Consider the following 20,365-nt stretch of genomic DNA (forward strand, 5'->3'; position numbering starts at 1 on the left):
TTTGAGCAGAATATTTTTGGCTCCTCACATATAGAGGGACATTTGGGATAGGGACTTGGTCTCTTATTTCTGAGGTATAGGGAACTCAGATGAGGAAGTGCCCTTGACCAGTACAGAGAGACATTTTTGCAACCTTAGTCTTAGAGAGGTTGACTAGTCACTGAGAGAGAGGTGACAAAATTACTTACATTTTCACTTCCCTTAATGACCATTTCTACAATGGGAATAGAGTTATAATATTTTTTATATTTTTGTACTTTTAAGTGACCATATCATCATTTTTGCCATTTTTCAGATATTCTAAGGGAACAATAATGGTGTGTGTTTTTTACATTGACAGGCTTTTTGAAGGAAATGGTACAGTTCATGAGCTTAATTTGTATTAATTTGTGGAGCTAATGTTTTGTTCTTAATGGAATGAATGTCTCATAATTTTAGTGAAAACTAGCAGTCAGTTGTTTTAGTGTTCTTGAGGAATCTGTGATTTTATTCCTATAAGTACTTCTTTCAGTGATGTAGAATATCACTTTTCTGAAACTTTAATGTAGGTGATTTTAGTTCCTTTGGCCAAAAATAGTTCCTCCTCTAACTAGTCTTATGGCCATATAGGCCTTTCCAAATATAGCTAGGGCAGGATCATACCTGCTAGATTGTCTATTACAATACTTTGCCTTGAAGCCAGTTTTATTTGTTGGGTTAGGCCCTGTTCTAGTTCTAGTGCTCTGTTTGCATATGTTTTATAGAACAAGGTCACTTTGAAGGTAAAATATCATGAGAGTCACATAATAAAAATGATTGTGATTTTCATGAAGTCATCCAAAGCTTATATCAAATATAAATTTATGGTGGAAAAAGGTGAAAGAATATCCTGATATTTTTTACAGGGTTATAGTGACATTAATTCTAATGTGGCCCAACACTGTCACCCAGATACCACTCAAGTTTAAGAAACAGGAGGCAGAAGTTAATTCTTCTATATGTATTTATTCTATTGTGATTTTATTGACATAATCTTTATGATATATAAATGCTATACTTGATTGGCTCTTTTTTCTAGATAAAGGCAGTAGGTCTGGAAATACTTCAGATCCAATGGAAGTCATCAGGGAAGAGGTAAGAATAATTTGAGGTATTTTCAAGATAGTGATGTGCTTTCAAGATAGTAAATAGAAAAAACTAGTAAAAAATATGAAAATATGTGAATGCAAATCCTTCAAGATATATAGAGTATTTAACACCTCAAATCTATTTACAAATGCAATGTAGAATATTTCACATCTGTATTCTTATTAATTTTATCTTTTTTGTTTTTGTTTTGATATTTCTTGTTTACTCTTGGAGTCATTGTATTCTCTTTGGTCCATTCTAATTTTCAGATTTTGTTTCTCTGGCAAAGATTTATTTTTCTTGTGCCAAGCTTTTGATTCCCTTTATAGTTGTTTTTTTTTAATGGCTCTCATTTTTTTCCTCTAGGAAAATTATTATAAATATTTATAAAAACATTTCTAACGTTTTTTAAAATTGTTATCTCTTTTAGGAGTTTTTAGTTGAATTTGTGTCTAAATTGTTCTTCGAGGCCTTGTTTGTACATGTTGCAAGGTCCTTTTTTTCTTGAACATCTCTGTCACCACAATATTTTTATTCTGGGATTCTTTTTGTTGTTGTCGTTCACTCATTTTTCCACCCTTCTTCCTGACTTTGAACTTGATGTTAGGACCAGGTTATTTGCACTTTTGAAGGAAAAGTCTGACCTTGTCCTGCTGTTGTTTTCTCGGGAGTACTTTCTATTGTTGTTTTCCATATATTGGGGGCAGCTTGGGTTGAGAATTTGTAAGATTTCTGTACCCCCAGCTTGGTTTTATCCAGGGCAAAATCTCCTTGCTGAACACCTATAGTGAGCTCCATGAATTGTTGACCTGGATCTGAGCAATTTTCAATTACTGTTGAAGTCAACTCAAATCAGCCAACAGGAAGTTTTCTCTTGTTCATAGTGACAGAACTGCAGACTTTATTTTAGAATCCCATGCTTCCTTCAAGACTGAGTTTAAATGATACCTCTGACACCCCTTTATGGTTGATATTCTTTCCCTTATCCCACCCAATTCCAAAACAGTGACTTCCTATATATTTGACTATCTGGATACATTTCATGTCCCCTTCGTTAAGATGTCATCTTCTTGAGACCATAGCGTATTGTCTTTGCCTGTATCTCCAACACATAGCCTGGTACCTGGTATGTAGTAGGGTCTTGATAAATACTTGTATTAATTTTTATTGAATAGTTTAGTATAGCCAAAACCATCCCTCTACATTTATTAAACTTTGCTTTGAGACAGTAACTGTCAATTTATCACTGGAGTGACGATTCCAAATTGAATATCCTCTCTTCTCTAGTAGCTTTGGGTTTCTTGGGCCAAACAATGTATACATATATAATAAATCCAAGGTAAATTTTTGGTGATTGCTCATTGATTGCTAGAGGAATTCTTAAATCAAGGACACAATGAGTGCAGAGGTAAAATTGAAGGTCAGGGCCTCTGCCTCAAAAACATAATCATCTTTTTATTGCACTCTATTGCTTAACATCTCATTATTCTCAGGGCCTTGGTACGGAGCACCACATAACTTCTCTGTTTTAGCTACTGGAATAGGATTTATCAATTAAACCTTTTATTCTTCCTTAGAAACTAATTGATAACTATAATGTCATTTTCACCTTAATGTTTTGTTTGTATGATGTAGGCTAAGCTGTAATTGTATGTTTAAAAAATATTCAAATATAAGGCACTAATGAGGTAAAGTAGTCATAGTTCTTGGTTTCCTATTTTAGGTGTTTATTACCTGGGAGGCATGACTGGCAATGAATTTTGGGATAGGGCTTAATAGTTATTCTATTTATTCTTATATTATATATTATATATATTATATATTACTTATTCTGCTCTGGTTTACCTTTTATTCCCCTAGATAATATGGGCCAGCAATAAGGCTCAGGATTGTCATCCGTCCTCTGTCCTCTGTCTCCTTCCCCCCTATTTACTGGGGCTTATTGTTTAAATTTTTTAAACACTTACCTTCCATCTTAGAATCAGTACTGTGTACTGGTTACAATGCAGAAAGGAGGTAAGGACTAGGCAATGGAAGTTAAATGACTTGCCCAGGGTCATAGAGCTAAGAAGTATCTGAGGCCATATTTGAATCTAGGACCTCCTGTCTCCAGGCCTGACTCTCAATCCACTGAATCACCTAGCTATTTATTTAATGCACTGCTATTAAAGGGATAATACTTATTGAAGGATATTTTTCATTGTGTTCATAATTGTATTTGTTTGTTGTGTGTAGGGGAGTACCTCTTCAGAGAAAGCCAAATCTTTAGGACCACATCGTTCAAAAAGGTTAGTTGATGCAAAGGAAATCATGTTAAATTTATATTTTGAAACATTTTTGAAATTAAAATAAAAAAATCAACTGATCTAATTTTCACTATATTATCTTTACTACTTTTTACAATTATAAATTTATTAAGTAGATAGTTATTTCCCCTCATATGATCCCCACCCAATAATTTTAAGACAGTGGTGTTTTTCAGGCAATAACATATCAAATTTTGTAGTGTGGTACATGTGATGTGTTGCTCAGGTCTCATGGATTTTTAATATGCCGAAGACAGGTGAGTCAAGTGAATCGAGCTTTTAAGTTGTAAGTACAACAACTAGGATTTCCAGAAACAGTCAAATTTTCATTGGTTAGGTTTGGGGTTGGCAACAAGGTTATCCATCAACCACAAAATGTTCACAATCAAAAGCAATAACCAGGTGAGAACTAAATTAATCTTAACTAGCTCTCAGAGCATTCAAGCTCATGTTTGGCCACCAAAGCTTCTCCAGATGCATTTTATTAAAACGAAGAGATATATGTAGGTATAGCTATGTTTTGGGTTATTAGAAATATTTTCAATTGTAACAATCTATTCTATTTTACTTGGCTTCTTCAAATCTCTTTATTTTTCTTACAGGAAGCCTACAGTTGTAACAAAATATGTAGGATCAGATGAAGAAAAAGTATTTGATGATACTCTAAATCCAGATGTTTCCATTGACACTTCAGAAACTGATATAGCTATGCAAAGCTTGCCTAAAGGTAACACATTATTTTGTGTGCATAGATGAGAAATAATTTCTTTTTCTTAAAAAAAATCTTTAGTGTCTCCAAGATGATAATATCTGAAATTGCTTCTAAGAAATGTCTGGTTGAGTCATTTTACTTCTAGATTTGTCTCATGTTGCTAGACTTGGCATTTTAGTAATTGTCTTATTTTTCTGAATTTGTCTAGTGCTATTACACTCAATTAACTTTTAAGTTAAAGAATTTACATTTCGGAGCATTTTATTCTATGTATTCTTCATAGCAGATTCACCTTTATTATCTTGTTATATATATATAGTTCAACTCCACCATGGTATTTATGTGGCTTTCTACCAAATGAGCATTTTCTCTCTCCTTCTTCCTTTAGAAAGGATTTATTGTCTTTAAATCATATTTGAGTACTAAAAGCAAGTTGCAGTGTTTACTATTGTTTTATTCAAGATTCCATTTTACTAAATATTTTACTAACAATTTTAAACTTTGTCCAAATATTTGCTTCACTAAGGATATGAAGAAAATGAAATCTCTTTGACATTGTTCATTTTTATCTTTGTTAATCTAAAATCTTAACGAAATTTTCTCATTAGAGGATTGTCACCTGTATCATCAAGCTAGAAAATGGTCCACAATTTTTAAAATTTAGATTGTAGATTATCATCCTTTTTTGATTTTTAATTTTCTCATTTAGACTGTTGATCACAAATGGAAGAAATATAATTGTTAGAGTGGAACCATATGAATTGTTCCTGTCTTTTACATTGTTGATGTACATAAAATGATGAAGATAATTAAAATTTGTCATAAAATTTTTAAATAATTTGATTCCCCTCTTACATTTGAATAAGAAACAGAAATTAAAACAATAAGGAGTAATAGTTTGACTGAAACAGAGAAAAAGCTAAAATCTTGAGATAGATTAAAAAAAAAACCAAGTAGTCCCTCCCCATTTTATAATTGTCCCATTTAAAAATATTTAATTCAGTGCTATTCAGAGATCCACACTTAAGTTCTTCTACAGCAGTCTTTCCCAACCCATTTCCTTCTGTTTACACACTTCCTAGATCTCTGAATTCTTTTTGATATGCTTTAAGTTGTAATAGATGTAAACATGTTGGTGACGGGTGGGACATTGCTTGTAGAGTTAGGTACTGGAAATGAATTTATTTGAATAGAATTATTAAGGAAATATGGGTCCAAGAGTGGACTAGGTAAAAATAATGACTGAAAGATTATAAGGAGATAGAAGAGGAAGGGATCTTTCTAAATAGCTGAAGATTATTTTCTGTAATGGTTTTGATGAATTAAGTGTATAGTTGGTTGACAGGTGAGTTTGGGTCCCCATTGGAAATGGGCCCCTGGAGATTTTATTGTTGTTGAGCTTTATTTTCTCTGTGGTTGCTTCTAGGAGAAAACCCCAGTTTGAGAGTTTATGATTAGATCTAGGACTTTGGAAACTGTAGATTTTCAACACTATTTTAGATGTGGCATCATTTGCTTAAATAAAATCAGCTGCCACTCCAACCACCAGATCACCACTTTCCCTTATTTCATGTGTTTTAATTCTGAAGCAAAATTTAGGAAAGGACTCCCTTATTCTTTGTTATTTACACAGAGGTTCATTGATAGTTCCTCTAAAATGCTATTGTACTTTGACGAAAGTTCAACTAAAGTAGTCCATAATTAATGGTTGTTTTATAATGTTTTGAAAGTTCAACTAAAGTAGTCCATAATTAATGGTTGTTTTATAATGTTTTAATTCCTGTCAGTCTTCATGTTTCTAATTAGGGGGACATTTCAATTTACTATATATCCTCCCTTTCCCTAGGAACCCACAGGTACATTAAAACACTCAGTTCTCTAACTTGCTGGTAATCATTAGTTATTTATCTTGAAAAGCTCAAGAAAATGTTTGAAGGATGACAGTCCCTGCCAGTTTGTTTTTTTATTCTACTCAGTTATGTGCTATCTAAGGAACCCTTCCTACTTAGGGAGGCCTTGCATTGCATAGGAGTCCCTTTCTCACCTTTTTCTTTTGTGAGTTGTACAGTTGACCCCTGTGGTGTTTACTTTTCGATTACTTGGGCTTAAATATCTTAAACATCCTTAGACAATCACTGTTGTTTTTGGCATGTGGAAACCTTTGTAATATGTCAGAGCCTTGTTTGTAATGCATTGCTTAACAGAACAGTGTAAGCTTCTAATAACAGGATAAAATTTCTTCTTACTACTTCAGTGCCTATGGGATACAATTCTTCTCTGAGTTGACCAACTGTAAGTGGTGAAAGAGGAATTTGGTTTCCAGGTTGGGTCATTGATTTATTTCTTTGGCCTCTTTTAATATGGCTGCAGTGAAATCAATTTTTCATGATTTTTGTGTGTGATATGAACACTATAGTATTATAAAATGGGCTCAATTCACACGTTATTTTATGTTCGAGTCATGATTAATGATTTTATTCAGTCTTTGTGAACTGTCTTTATAACAGGTAACCTGGTTGTTAATATTTGGCCCTTTTGCCATTGGCCTGTTGCACTTATTTCTAAGAGTTTCACATAAAAGAATGTTCAAAAGGTGAAAGAACAAAGTTGTGTTAAGTGCAATGATCTGAACTGAAGTCTTGCACTTCATGTGCACGTTGAAGATGTGTAATGGTTTTCAATTTCTAAATGAAATCATTCTAGGTACAGTGGTTGTACAACCAGAGCCAGTGCTGAATGAAGACAAAGATGATTTTAAAGGGCCTGAATTTAGAAGCAGAAGTAAAATGAAAACTGAAAGTCTCAAAAAACGCGGAGGTAAATACAATTGTAAAACAAAATAAAAGCATAAGTTAAAATGGCTGTTTATGACCACATTGGGAAATCTCTGTGCTTCCTTAAAAATACCTCCCATGTTCAGCCTTGTTTATTAAAAGCATTGCTGAAAACAATCTCCATTTCTCTCTGTACTTGGAAGCACAGAACAGAATGGTTCATCTCTCTGAGTCCCTTGCCTTTAATGGCTAATGGGTTACCTCGTGCCTTTTTGTATTATATTCTTTCATTTTGGATTATTTTATTACTGGTCAACCCTGGGAAGGGGTTTCAGGCCTGTTCATAGTCTTCATGTTCCTTTAAATAAGGAGATAGCCATATAAATCTGTTACTCATGGGTTACCATAAGCCAAAATGGTTTTTTGTGGTTAATAGGAAAGTTTCAAGCTTTCTTTAGCTCTATGGCCTTGATTCTGGACTTTTTCCTCATGTCATTGATAAAGGATTTTGATGGAAGATATATAGCATTATTGCCTCAGTAATAGTAGGAGAAGTAGAGTTCAAGGGTTTCTCTACCTTAATGGTTTTAGGAAACATTTTCTCAGTTATCAGAGGACAAGAAAGAAATTGTGAATCATCTATGAGGGACTTCTTATACCTAAAATGACAGTTCTTCTGTTCACGTTTTGGTACCATTAAAAAAGTATAACTAATTAGAAAGTTTTTGCATTAGAAGTTATTCAGCCTTTTCAGATACCTGTGGATTAACAAGTAAAAGATTATATCCATGACAATCTGCAACCAAACAATTCCCAAACTCTGTCACTTTTCATCCACCACCTACTCACTTCATTCTATAACCATGATTTATTCTTTAAAAGATAATAACTTGGGAGAGGCTGGGTTCATTTTGAAAATGATAACTATGGCAGTCTTAAGTTGTGTAGATGTGGAGCATTCATTCATAGGACTTCTTGAGGGGTGAGGTGTTTCTTCTCCCCATTACTTGAAGTTGTTAACTCTCCTATGTCTCTTAAGTCTTTACTGTCTTAAAGGCAGTATTTTTTTGTTGGATTTTTCCTTTTAAGTATCACTTATCACATCTTGTGTTATGTATATATGATAGTTCTTGAAAGAAAATACTTGATTAGTGAAATAATGTTTTTAAAACGGGTAAGGTATTAGGTGTCATTATAGCTTATGTTGAAGAATACCTAGGAAATAGTTTAGTGTTAATGTTGACAAAGGTTTACTATACCTTTCCTCCAATATTGGTGATTTTTGTAGGGAATCTGACACAGAATGATATGTTAGCCCACATTGTATGCCAGGGAAGGGAAAGTGCCATCATCATCAGCAACTAGCCAGTTATGAGCATAATTCTCTAAAGTGTAAGAAAATTTGTAAGTTGACAGCAGGGGTTAGGACTAGTAGGTCTCTTTTCCCAGAATAGAAATATAACATTTGCTTTTGGTTTTCCAACTCTGGCACTGAATGGTAATTTAATGTTTTCAAACTCAGTGAAATTACAAAATTCAAATGGAAATTGAATTTTTGACTTAATTACACACATTCATACCCTAATATTTATTTAACTACTCAAGGATTTAAAAATTTATCTACTTCTTTCATTGATGTAGGTCATAGCTTCTCTGACTTGGATGTGGTCAACAGATTTCAACTTCTTGTAGCCAATGTGGGGATGAGCCTCTTGAATTTAGCTAATCTGGTCTTCAGAAAACAATCCATTGTGTATTCTAAAAGTTTGGTCTTTGTTACAGAAACTATTTAATGGAAGAGGAAAAAGCCTCAGTCCTTTCATGTATCAGCATCAGTATGCATCAGCAATATCACCTTGGTTTGCCATTCCTTGTCATTTGTTAGACTAGAGAAAATTTTTCTAGGAGTTCTTTGACAAGTTCATTACATATAAACCAATAGTATTTAGTAAAGATGTATTTGATAGTATCTGAGTTTTGAAAAATATTTAATTTGACTGTCTGTTTGGATCAGTGTTTTGGATGGTCAAAACATTGTGTAAGTCAATCTTCTTTACTATTTGTCATGGTAATAGCTTAAATTAGGAAATGCATCATTAGTCACAATGGATTTGGCTAGATAGTGTTGTTTACTGTTCATGTAGTGTTTTTAAAATCGCTTTTTGAAGTGGTTATCTCTCTTCTTGGTTACTGCCTATGATTGCTTTGTTATTACATTCACATAGTATTGTGCTTATTATGCCCATACATGATTTGAATTACGATTTGAGGATCTGTTATTTCTTTGTTGATGTTGTTGCCCACTTGACATAACTCATTACTTTTAGTTATATTGAATGCATTCTCGTTTTTTCTTAGCATATCATAAATAATTTGGTTTCTTCCTCAATAAACTAATGTGTTTTGCTTTTATCAAAGAATTAAAAAATCTTAAACTTCCTGAATACAGATAGAATCTTGTTTTAATGATTATCATTATAATTCTCTATTAGGCTATTTTCATATTTTGGCAGCTAACCCATGACTAATTTCTATTTTACTCATGTGATCATAATTACTCAAGAATTCTTGAATAGGAGATAACCCTTCACTGATCACTAACAATAAGCCTACTTACTGTAGATGGTTCTTTTTGGGATCAGATAGTTACCTCTAATACCTGTGTTTGAGAACGTGTTTAAATGTTGATTTAATTAAATTTGTTTGTATGAATAATGGTTTTTAATGTCTGGACTATTAATCACAAAGTAACAGATGAGACAAGCTGATTTAGTAGAGTATTGGCCTCAGAATCAAGGAAAACTTGTGTTCATGTTTTGCCTCTGACAAATAATGGTTTTGTGATCCTGGGCCAATCATTTAACCTCTTGGTATTTCAGGCAGTTTTCTATGAAAATAATTTGTAGAGGTGTTCATTGTATATTGGTAGATATATGGAGTTTCTTATGCCAGTAAACTCACAGCTCCTATTTATAAAATATAAATTATTTCTTTGGTTGTTTAGGGCGAAAGTGACTGGTGTGGAGTTGATTGCTTTGAGGACCCTAGGAACTTTTAGGATTGTAAAATTTGTGAAGGAAGTTGGGTTACTTTCCCATCTTCCCTTTCAGGTCTCAGTCTGAAAAAGGAGTGGAAATCATGTACAGTCTGGGTTCACTCTGAGCCAGCCTTGTTCTAAATTTGAAGATTAAAGGAAGGAAAATCTTTACTAAAAGGAAATTATGATTATATTAAAATTAATATCATATGAATTTTATTCAGAAAAATCTTGTAGTGCATTCAGGTATTGTTACAACCATTTAAGCACTTTATTTCTCATGAATCACTGCTCTTAATCAGTCAAAACGCATCTTTATGTCATCCCTCAAGTAATATTTTTTCTTATCCACCTACCATTGAATTTTCAGAAATAATTGTTCAAGCTTTATAAAAAACATACAATCTCCCTTCCCCATCTTGTGTATATTAATAATCCATTAAGATCATAAAAACATTTGGGCAAATGGTCTTATTCACATGGAATGATAATATCTGTGCTGAGGAAGTAATGTTATTGAGAAATTTCCAGTTGAACATCCCTACTTGAAAAAATTTTTTTAATTTATTGAAACTATTTTTTGTTTCTAATTGGAAGTTATGTGAAATAAAACTTATTTGATACCTATTTCTCTGAAACAAACTAATTGTTGTACCTCAAGGGTCCTCATCATTAGTTTTTAAAAGAAAAGATTATTATATGAATGGAAGTAATTCTTTTTTTCCCGTTATTTGACTTAACTTTCTAATTACAGGTAGATGAGGTAGTTTATACATTTATCACAGATGACAGCTAAATTTAATTATATTTTTGACTACAACATTTAGTGAATATATTGGTTCTACTAAATCAGCACTAAATTTTTCCTTTAATTATTTGTGCTCCTCCTCAAAGGTTGCAAATCCAAACACATTTTGCCCTGATTGATGGTTAGTATTTATGCATTAAACAGAAAAGCTGCTTATCCTCTTGCCTTTTGGGAGACAATGGTGCAATGCTAGGGGATTTCTTTTTTTCCTCTTTGGAGCTCTTTTGAACCAATTCCCTTGAGGTGTTCTTTAATATAGTTTATTTCCTTTTTTCCCCAGCCATTATGAAATTTTAGTCCTAAGAACCATTTAGCAGCAATTTCTTGGCAATAGAGTAATAGTAGGTAATATGGAGAATATTTTTAAGAGTTTAAAGAAGTCATTGAGTTCAAATGAAGACACATTTATTAGGCTGTTTTGGGAGCTCAGTGTAGTATTGTTATTCATAGTAAAATCCAAGGATGATCAAGAATTCCCAAAGTTCTCTTAAAATCATCTGAAACAATCAGTTTTTGAAGATTAATAATATAATAATTTTCAACAGGATCAAGTATATATAGATAAAATCTTGCTGGAAACATTTAATGGATAACTGATAGTTAAATGGCAAAGAAAATACTTTTATTCTATGACTTTTATTGACAGAAACTGTTAGTTTTGCCCTCTTCTTTTTTGTTCCTTGTCCCCCTTTTTTCTTTATTTTGTCTTTTCTACACTAATTGGCATAGTGAATGAAGCAGGCCTTTAAGCTAGGAGCATCTGAATTCAAGCCTCATTAGTACACTTTCTTGTTGATTGTCCCTCTCAGATCACTTAACTTTTCAGTGCTCTAGGCAACTTCCTAAGAGTAGTGAGAGAAGATGCTCAACTACATTGATGGAATGAGTTTTCCTTTCCTGAGAGTTTTTACTACCAATGACATCCCTATCTTTATTTCTACACATTTAGATTTAGGTACACTTCTGCCCATTCCATTTTGTATCACCTCATGTGATTCTTCCTGTGTTTTTTTGACTACTTCATATTTATTGTTTTATTATCATGCAATATTTCCTTATATTAATACATTGTTCAGTCATTCTTTAATTGTTGGGCAGAGCTTGTCTTGAATTTGTTACTAGAAAGACAGAAGTCCTTTGTTATGATGATTTTGAGATAGTGTCTCATTGAGCAATAATATCTAAGGTGGAATGGGCAGACTTTCAAATTAGTGAACATTGTTCTCAAAAACAGTTTCCATCTTCTGGAGTCCTACCAACAACATAAAAGTTTGCCCCTCTGCCCATTTGTTTATAGTATTTCCAACTCTGTATCCACTTACTAACCTAACATTGAGGAGCTTGAATAGATACTTGTATGTTGAGGGAGGTAAATATGACTTGGCATCTCCAATATTATTGTAGGAATACAAAAATAGCTAATCCATATATGTCACTTTCAATTTTAATGGGGCTGGGAAGGAAAATGAAAAAAAACTTCTAGTGCTATAATAGAAAAAAAAAGCATGCTGATTCCTCTCTTGATAACTAAAATAGATTGGAATATGTTTTATCCAATATTTTGGAAATTTTTGATTATTAAAAAAAGTAACATGTATATTTATTTTGCTATTGCCACCCTACTTCTAAAGAAAATTGTGTTTTATAATGTGACATTAAAATTTCCACTTCATAAAATAAGGAATTTTATGTATTCCAATGTCTTATTTTTGAATAATGAGAACATTTCTGTTCTAGAAGAAGGTCTGCATGGAATTGTTAGCTGTACAGCTTGTGGACAGCAAGTGAACCATTTCCAGAAGGATTCAATTTATAGACACCCTACACTGAAAGTCTTGATTTGTAAGGTATGTATCTTACTTGAGAGTTATCTTTTTTTTTTTTAAACCCTTACTTTCCATCTTGGAGTCAATAGTGGTAAGGGCTAGGCAGTGGGGGTCAAGTGACTTGCCCAGGGTCACACAGCTGGGAAGTGTCTGAGGCTTGATTTGAACCTAGGACCTCCCATCTCTAGACCTGGCTCTCAATCCACTGAGCTACTCAGCTGCTCCCCTTCGAGTTATCTTTTAGCAAGAATGTTTTTAGAGTTTTGAATTTATATCCTAAATGTGAAGTTTACTAGGGATTGATCAGGGAATTGCTCTCTTGATATATTATTTTATTTTATTTTTTTAAACCCTCACCTTCCATCTTGGAGTCAATACTATGTATTGGCTCCAAGGCAGAAGAGTGGTAAGGGTTAGGCAATGGAGGTCAAGTGACTTGCCCAGGGTCACACAACTGGGAAGTGTCTGAGGCCATATTTGAACCTAGGGACCTCCCGTCTCTGGACCTGACTCTCAATCTATTCAGTTACCCAACTCCCCCCTCTCTTGATATTTTAAAGGGAAGTTATTATACTTATTTTGTCTACCTCATAGAGATGTTAAGGTAGAAATTTTGTGAATATTTTAATTATTTCTTTGTATCTATAATCTCATCAATATGGATATTTTCTTTTCTTTTTTTTTTTTGGTGACATTCTCATTCTGTCCACCTATTCAGAGAGTTTTATCATTTGGTATTATAGATGTGATTATTTAATTGTGAGATTCAAAACCAGATAATGTGGAACATATATTGCTTCATGTTTTATAAACCTTTCTGCTAAAAGAGAAGACTTTATCATTCATGTTATGTGAATATTTTCACTTTTGAAGTTCAGATCTTGAATTTTACTTCATTCAGAATCCCTCATACTTCATTTTCTCATTTGTGTCACTATGTAATATGTAATTGGATTTCAGAATTTTGGGAACAAGTTTGTCATAGCTAGTCTGTAAAAATTGTACTGTTTAATATTTTTTGAACTTTTAAGGCCCATCTTCATCAGATTCCAATTTTGTGCAAAATATCTTTCTCAAAATAAAGATAAGACATTCTTCTTGGTCAAAGCAAAATCTTTATTTATCATGGATTGAACTTATTTGCTGATTTAAAGTTCAGAGGGAAAATATTTTATATTTTAAAATTTAATTAGATGATTTAGAATATTTTTCCATGGTTACAAGACTCATGTTCTTTCCCTCCCCTTCCCCCACCCCCTACCCGTATCTGATGCACAATTCCACTGAGTTTAACATGTGTCATTGATCAAGACCCATTTCCATATTATCAATATTTGCACTAGGGTGATCTTTTATATGGTCAGTAAGATTAAAAGATTTTCTACATTTAGGATTAGAATCATAGAAATCAATTTGAATGAGATGTCAGAGGTCTTATGTTTTTACCTCATCACTTTTCTCATGAATATACTGAAACTCAACAACTTTGGGTGACTGAAGAAGACCCAGACAGGGATAATGGCAGGCTCATACTTAGAACTAATGTTTTTTATGTGTGTGTGTGTTTTCTGAGTTTCACTATAAGAATATTTACATTTATGCATATATCTGTCAAATTAATGGTTGTTCTTTCAGTTCTGATGTGGTGTTGAGGTGAACCTTAGTTTCTCAAAGGCCTTGCCTGTTGAGTTTAAGATCTGGCAGACTCTCTCATGCTATGTGTTTGGGCCAAGTGACAGATTGTGTTTGTGCATTAACTTAGCTATATTTGTTGAGACTCCTCACCAAGTTGTCTATAAGATGACTAATATTTTGACCAGAATAGCTTGCTAAAACACTTAATAAGTTATTGATGGGTTGCAGATCCATATCAATGAGGAAAGTACCCACAGTAAAGAAATTAAAAGATACATGAAATACAGGATTATGAGAATTTTTTAAGTAGAATCCTCTTTATTTTAGAAATGTACATGAAGAAACTGAAGCCCAGAGGTATTTGTATAGTATTAACACATGTAAATGGCAGTATTTAAAACTCAAACTCCCAGATTCCTTTTCTAGTGTTTTTCATTATTACTGTTTCACATAATACTTGACTCACTCTCATAGTAACAGTCTACTTCTTTTGATTGTACATTAATTGTACCAGTTGTGTCCTAATTTGAATTGTTACCCAATGAGAGTTTCATTTTCAGAAATCAATCAACAAATGTGTTAGAATTTAACGTGGGGGGGAGGTGGGGGCAGCTGGGTTGCTCAGTGGATTGAGAGCTAGGCCTAGAGATGGGAGGTCCTAGGTTCAAATCTAGGCTCAGACACTTCCCAGCTGTGTGACCCTAGGCAACATCTCATTAGATGTTTGTCTGATACTTAGCACAGAAGTCTTTGATCTCTAGTTTTTATTCTTCAAAGATCATTGCTCTATTTGTATCCAGAAAGATTTTCTCCACCAGTAATCTGGTTTCTTTACCTTGTTGCATCAGTTCACAAAATCATGTGAGCTCCCATATATCTCATGATATAAATACTTCATATTAGGCAGCATCGAATAATAAAGTAGTTTAAATAATTAAACTGTGTTACATGTTGTTGCTCCTTACCTTAGATGGTGGCAGTTTAACTTCTATTCTTGATATATTCTTCATTGAATTGTCTTGTCCTTTTTCATTCTCTTTTTTTTAAAATACTTGATGCCATTTTTCAAAAGCTGATTTATTACCCCTTTAGCTTCCTGGAGTGTAAGCAGACAACTCTATTGGGTGTTCTGGTGTTACAACACTTTCCTGAAGAGATATTCCTGATCCCTTGGATTATTATTATCAGTCACATTTAAATACAGACAGGAAGGCAAACACAGCTGAGGCTTCCCCAACTATGTGGGAACTTACCTGACAAGAAAGAGCTAGGACTGGAGTGGAGTTGTAGGGTATCTCCAGTACAGTCCTCTGTAGAGAATTTTGACAGGTGAAAATGTCACCTAAGTGGTCTGGGAAGGTCCTTCTAAGAGATTATTACTCCATGTACCAATCTCCCATTCTATAGCAGTTAAAATTAAAGTTGAGTGTTGCACAGAGTTCCAAGCACAATCAATTTTTTTTTTATCAAGCATGAATTTATCAGTTAATAGGATCTTAGCTTCCCCAGCAAACCAAAATCTCCAAATGAGGAGAATAGAACTCTTTTCATAGTTTTGGGTAGTACAAAAATCAGATAGGCTAGCATCATAATGGATTAAATTTGATTGTATAGAATTGGAAATGAGGGCTAGCAACAACCACCTCCTTTCCTCTTGTCACTAATAAATTTTCAGTATTTGATTACAGCTGGATTTACAAGGACCAGACATCCTCATAGAGTAAATTATTGGTGTCTCCCTGATATCTACCCTCCTCTCCTATAAGGGAATCAGAATTCTATGACCCAAGAATAGAAGAGTGGTTAACAAGAGAACTGAATTTCTGAATTTAACTCATGTCAGCTGAGTTCTGAACTGGACTTGGGGACTTACAGGACAAAATCAATGAATTGTAAATAGGATTAGTTCAGAAAAGGCAGAATCACGGATTAGTAAATTCTTTTTTACCTGTAACAGGTACAATCAACTCACCTGTCTTCTATTTTTGTCATTGTTTCTGTACTATTACTGGAGCTACAGATGAGTTCTGCATTAGCCGTAGCTTTATCTTTTCCCATCTCCACTTGCTTAGTGAGATTCCTGAGAGGAACAGAGAGGATTGGACTCACCCAAGCTCACTTGTGACATCAGACAGCACAAAAAGAGAGGTTCAAAGAAGCTCTAAGTTGGGAATATAGTCTTTCGGTTACTGCAGCATAGTTATTTTGAGGCTGCAAAGATAACTTGCTGTGTGTATAACTCTGAGTTGGGAGACTTGAAGCAAATTTCCTGACTGTGGTTGTCTCCTACTATGAAACCAAGGAGCTTTCATTTGGGCACTAGGAAAGCAGAGCATATGTAGCATACTTCAGGTTTTATTTTGTGTGCATCTACCTCCTGATGACAGAAATAGCTTAGAAGCTCGTCTACCTCTCAAGATACATAGAATGTTTATCTCTCATTATAATAAAATTTACTCTGGACATATCTGCTTCTATTTCTCATTTTGTATTCTAACCATTTCTGGAGTTTATTTTTCCAGATATCCACATACACGCCCTACTCTCAATTTAGTGAAGAACAAGGAGAAAATAGGAAATAACACATGTAGACAGTTTTTGAGACTTTAGTTTCAGCTATTATTACAATTCTTTGTTTTGCAAAAAAGTTTATGAAGTACCTGACTTGGAAAAGACTCAATTACCTACTTTTTTGTAGAAGTGCTGGAAACTAAAGAAATTGCAGTAGAAAAAAGATTTAGTAGAAATAAAATGAATATAGCCAAGATTAGAAGGAAATAAAAAATCTGAGGAAAATTTTATATCGACCTTTTGGGTGGTTTGGAGAATTTTTATATATAGAAAATATATAATGAATGTTGTCAAGTTTATTAGAATATGAGTCATTCCCCAAAGAATAAATGGTGAGAAGATAGGAACAGACAGTTTTTGGATGAAGAAATCAAAGCTGTGTATACTCATTATGGAAAAATACTCTAAATCATTACTGGTTGGAGAATGGGAAATGAAAACAATTTTGGAATCTCATGTCGCTCAAATTGGCTAAAATGATAAAAGGACAACGTGACAAATATTGGAGGGGATGTGGATAAATTGGGACTCTTAATACATTTGTTGTAACTTTGAACTGATCCAACCATTTTGGAGAATAATCTGGAATTATCTCCAGTTATAAAACTTTGCATACCCTGGGACACCCCACCCGCATTTCCATCCTTGGGTCTGTTTCCCAAGGTTACCAAGGAAAAGAACCTCTCTGTTTTAAAATATTCATAGCAGCTTTCTTTGTGGTGGCAAAGAAGTGGAAATTGAGAGGATGCCTATCAGTTGGGGAATGGATAAACAAATTGAGGCATGATTGTGATGTAATACTATTTTACCATAAGAAATGATAAGCAAATTAATTTCAAAAACATATGAAAAGACCTATTGAAATTATGAAAAAGAAATGACTAGTACCAGGAGAACATTCTTTCTATATAGCTACAGAAAGAAACTTAAAGTTGCTAAAAATGGATAAGGGGAAAAAATATTAACTAGGATTTTTATTAATTGCCTTTGCCTTAAAGACATTTTAGCATCTATTTATTTGGTATATTTTTCTTTAGTGGTTTTAGTAAAATTGCTGTTCGTGCAGAATAATATAGAGGCCTTGATAATTAAGGTTATTTCTGAGTTCTTCTGTGTAAAGTATTTTACTAACATTAAAGTGCTGGCGAAATTCTAGCTAGTATTATATATAGTACCATTACACTAGATTGGTTGACCATGGAGTATATACTCATCAGGATGACAAGTTATATCATAACTTACTGAGATGAATTGCTTGTATCTTAGTTAATAAAGGAAGCTTCCATTTGAATGAAACTTATGTGACAGTGGAGCTAAGATCATAACCTTAACAGAGAAAGCTTAAACCTCGGCAAGAATCCTTCCAAACTAGTTTTTTAAAAGCTCAAAATGACAGGAGTCAAAAACCCATAGCAAGACACAGTGAGGGGATTCTCCTGTTGAACACAACTTGAAAGTTAGGCAGAGAGTCCATTTTCATGGATAAGGGGAACTGGAAACAAAACTGCACATAGAGGAGTGCTATGCTACAGGGTGCATGCCCCACCCCCTCTACCCACCCAGGTTCTGAGCCTGGGCCAAGTCAACTTAGGGCTCCTGGGATCCTGCCTATACCAACAACAGAGCACCCCACATCCCTTACCCATCACTTGAAGTCCCAGATATTGGCACCAGCCCATAGTGGAACTTGGAAGTCTAGTGCTTAGCCTTTTCAATACTGCTCTTTGCTGAAGCCCTTAACCCCAGGGCAAAACAGCTCAGAATGCTGAATCCTGCAGGTGATCAACACAGTAGACAGAATCAGCAGCTTTCAGAACTCCTCTTCTACGGGCAAAAAAAGGCTGGGAAAATGAGCAAATATCAAAAAAAACACCTAACCATAGAAAATTTCTGTTGAGACCAAGAGCAAGGCACAGTCAATAGGAGACAGTGAGATACAAACAACCACATGTAAAACTTCAAAAAAAAAAGAGGGAGCAGCTGGGTTGCTCAGTGGTTTGAGAGCCAGGCCATGACAGATGGGAGTTTCCAGGTTCAAATCTGTCCTTAGACACTTCCCAGCCGTGTGACCCTGGGTAAGTCATATAACTCCCATTTCCTAGCCCTTACCACTCTTCTTCCATAAGGTGGAGGTTAAGTGTTTTACAAAAAACAAACTTCAAGAAAATTGGAAACTGATCTCAGGCACTAAAAGGAAATGAAAAATCAAATAAGACAGATGGATGAGAAATGGGAAAAAGAAATGAAAGTAATGCAAAAATAAAATAACAGTTTAAAAAGCAAAATTGAATGAAATCACTGATTTGGACCCAAGATAATCCCCCCAAACAAAACTTATATCGTTAATCTAGAAATTTCATCAAATCCTTTTTATTTTTAAAATTGGTGCAATATTTGTATTGAACACGAAGGCAGAATGTTTTAATGGTTAGGGAGCTAACCGCTTAAGTCTGAAATACCAGTGACCATTTGAATTGGTTTTGTTGCCTTTGGTAATAATCATCTTAGTGCTATTGGTAACTCTGCATTCATAGGAGAAATTTCTTTTCTTGGAATTTCCTCCAATCTAATGAAATCATGGCTCTGTCCCTCACCCTGTTTTGGAAGCATTGGCAGTTTAGCACTTGCTGCAAGATATAATTTAATTTCGATGTTAATAGCACTAGTAAATATATAGCATAGAGAGTACAACTCTTATTATTTTAGTGTCTTCAAAAATTTCTTACTTTATAAATATTATTAAAAGCAAGTTCAAAATGTTTGGCCAGTTGACTTACACTTGTTAAAATTCATTCAAAATGTAATAAAATGCTCCAATTTTTTTTTTTTAGAATTGCTACAAGTATTATATGAGTGATGATATTAGTCGTGATGCAGATGGAATGGATGAACAGTGTAGGTAGGTACATAATGAAAACTAAAAAATTATTTTACTTTATGCACTCTGAAAGGAAAGTATTAATTCTTTTGGTAGCTATTTGTGGCTATACTTAATTGCATTTTGGATTTTTAATGGTAATTTTAATTTATATTATAGTTTACATTTTAGAATACAAATCATTTAAAAAGTTTCATTCAGATGTGCTAAACTATGTAAAGTATTTCATAGTCTCTAAAGTGTTATATAACTATAAAGTGTTGTCCTCATAATGTAGTCATGATTCTGTCCATGGATATAAACAAATCATTCAATAGTATCAGATGCTACATAGAGAAGAGAGTTTCACTGGGATAAATTGGCTTCTGAATGCTACTCATTTCTCACTGATAAAATTAGAATATATGGAAAATATGTGATCACTCTGACTTCACAGTCATGCTGCCGTTGATCTTTCAGGCAGTTTGTTGAATTCCAAATTATCTGTTAAGCCTATTGTTCATGTTGGGGATGGTGTAGGGCTGAGACAGAGTGGTCTTTGTTGGGGTAATGAAATGCTTAATAAATAATACAGGTTTGAAGGTGGGATTACCTTTTTATTCTGAAATAAATGCTCATTTCAAGAAAATAAAAATAAAAATATATTCCTGGTCCTTCTTCCTTCCTCCCTTTACCCTTTTCTTATGAACCTCATGTGCTCAGTTGCTAAGT

General features: G+C 33.7%; 1 protein-coding gene across 1 annotated transcript in view; it reads left to right on the top strand.

The window, feature by feature from the left end:
- Positions 1-20,365, top strand: part of ATRX (ATRX chromatin remodeler) — a gene marked incomplete in the record, with an annotated part of 191,522 nt that overhangs the window by 43,178 nt on the left and 127,979 nt on the right. The window contains 6 exon segments of the mRNA XM_056809652.1: positions 1,058-1,113; positions 3,343-3,395; positions 4,016-4,140; positions 6,829-6,942; positions 12,482-12,591; positions 19,608-19,675. Of these exon segments, the coding sequence (XP_056665630.1) occupies positions 1,058-1,113; positions 3,343-3,395; positions 4,016-4,140; positions 6,829-6,942; positions 12,482-12,591; positions 19,608-19,675 (526 nt within the window).

The sequence above is a fragment of the Monodelphis domestica genome, chromosome X (genome assembly GCF_027887165.1).
Source record: "Monodelphis domestica isolate mMonDom1 chromosome X, mMonDom1.pri, whole genome shotgun sequence".
In the NCBI taxonomy this organism is placed as follows: domain Eukaryota; kingdom Metazoa; phylum Chordata; class Mammalia; order Didelphimorphia; family Didelphidae; genus Monodelphis; species Monodelphis domestica.